The sequence below is a fragment of the Formica exsecta genome, unplaced genomic scaffold (assembly GCF_003651465.1).
Source record: "Formica exsecta isolate Colony F162 unplaced genomic scaffold, ASM365146v1 C16452452, whole genome shotgun sequence".
NCBI lineage: Eukaryota > Metazoa > Arthropoda > Insecta > Hymenoptera > Formicidae > Formica > Formica exsecta.
In genome coordinates this window covers 1-2,031 of record NW_021848258.1, presented here as the reverse complement: position 1 = coordinate 2,031, position 2,031 = coordinate 1, and the positions used below count along the sequence as shown (strand labels likewise).

At 32.8% G+C, this 2,031-nt stretch overlaps 1 protein-coding gene across 1 annotated transcript; it reads right to left on the bottom strand.

Annotated features, from left to right (window-relative positions):
- Positions 1–260: 260 nt before the first annotated feature.
- LOC115245647 (solute carrier family 25 member 51) lies at positions 261–2,031 on the bottom strand. The gene is made up of 3 exons (XM_029824059.1): positions 1,956–2,031; positions 1,306–1,589; positions 261–1,162 (listed from the first exon to the last, which is right to left on the bottom strand). Exons 2-3 carry the CDS (start codon positions 1,450–1,452, stop codon positions 452–454), a joined length of 858 nt encoding a protein of 285 aa, XP_029679919.1. The 5' UTR covers positions 1,453–1,589; positions 1,956–2,031; the 3' UTR covers positions 261–451.

Below are 2,031 nucleotides of genomic sequence, written 5' to 3'. Positions count from 1 at the left end.
TATATATATATATATATACAGGGTAGTCCACGTAAAGAAGTCTGTGACCTATCTATATGTGATTTGTACATACAAACCATACAATCTTTTTATAGACAAAAAGAACAATGTGTTTTTTAAAATCCATCTTGGATTCTTCTTATTCACACATTAAAAAGAAAACAAGTCAGTCTGACATTATCTCCAAATACTTATTAAAGCTAAATAGATATTAAACTAGGTAAAGTTTTTACATATATATATAATAGACTTTTCTCCTATGTGCAATCGCATATTTATCTTAATCCCGCATATATATATTAAGAAGAATGTGCGACTGTGACATTCACATCTTTCTACAAAAGATACAATTTCCTACTATTATTTAAAATATCTGATATATACAGCGGGGCGTAAAATAAATTTCCTAAATAAATATAAATAAAAATACTTCTCTTCTTCATTAAATAATTTAGAAGAAGATGTTCTTCAAGAAATCGTACGACGCGTTTATCACACCCCAGCTAATGAAAGACCTCATGTAATTCAAGTGAACGCCTTTGTAAAATGAAGCTAAACTTCGATCTCTGGAGACATATATCTCGCGAATCACAACCTGAAATTTCTCGAAGTCGCCACCAATTTTTGTCTGCATGTGTATCTTGATTACATTCATCGGATAAAACACTGTGCTGGTAAAGCCACCGATGAGTGCACCGCTGATAAAGTTCGTCAATAATGAATCCTGCTCGCCTATCAAGATTTTCGATTGATCTCGCAAAGTGAAGAACATCAAATTGGACAAGCTGTTTCTATATATGATAGGAACCATGCCGCGATAACACTCAGACACGCCATAATTCGTTAAAAGATACCTAAACGCATGGGGCGTGTTCTTGAATTTGTCGTGATATCGCCAATCTTGCAGCAACGTTTGTACTCTTTCAAATGGCATGAGCACAGCCTCCACCGTGCCGGCTATATTCGCCGCCAGTACCTTAGCCAGCACATTGTTTACGGTAAGCAAACCGAATCTCTGTTTGCATCCTTCATACGTGCTAAACATTAGACTGAGGGACAAAGTCTTTTGACACAGAGGAGGTAAAATTCCACGATACAGCAATTGTATTCCCTCTCGTGATATCTGCCCGACTGCAGTACTCACTGGAACTCCCTCCAAAATCTGTATCATAACAAAAATAATTTTTATACTGATGATCAAATGTGTTTTTACTTAAATCTTAAAAGTAAGTGTTGTCATAATATAGAGAAATGTATAGAGAAATGTATAGAGAAATGTTTATTAATGTTATTTGCATTACATACCTGTCTAAATATGACTTTATTAATAGGGAAAGTGACAGTGACATTAATAACAGCGGCACCCCAACCACAAATAAATTCCTTAAGATCATCTTTTTTGATTCTGAGAACCGAATATAACGAAAGCTTTTCTGATGTAATGTTATTCATATTAGTATAATTTTTAGAAACACCAAAGACATCCGGAAGGAAGAATATTCAATTATCCTAATTTTAAATGTACTCCATATATTTCTTGTCCAAAGATATTTGTGACAAATTGCATATTGAATTAGGCATTTTTTTACCTGAAAAAATAAAAACAAAGATTAGCTAATTATCAGTATCCAAACCTCTTGCTTCTAAACCTCTCATTTGATTAGTGAATTATATGTTATCATATCTGAATTAGTAATCATATTTTACATATATCTATTTTATTATTAACATTTATATTATTTTCTTACACAAAGAAATATAACAATTTCAATGTACATAAATTTACGATTATAATCGATCATTTGCATCTTTGCCAATCTAATTAGTAATTGAAAAATAAGCGTTTTGTATTCGGAAGTGTGAAAAGTCTGCACGATTCGCGCGATTACGTTATATAACCTAACCTAATCGTAACACGTGTCGACAAATTTCTAACACATCAATTTCCGACTTACATATTTAAACTTTCTTTCCGCGCCATTCAACCCATAGCTTTAAAGACATAGATGTCTTTAGGTATTAACGGTGCCG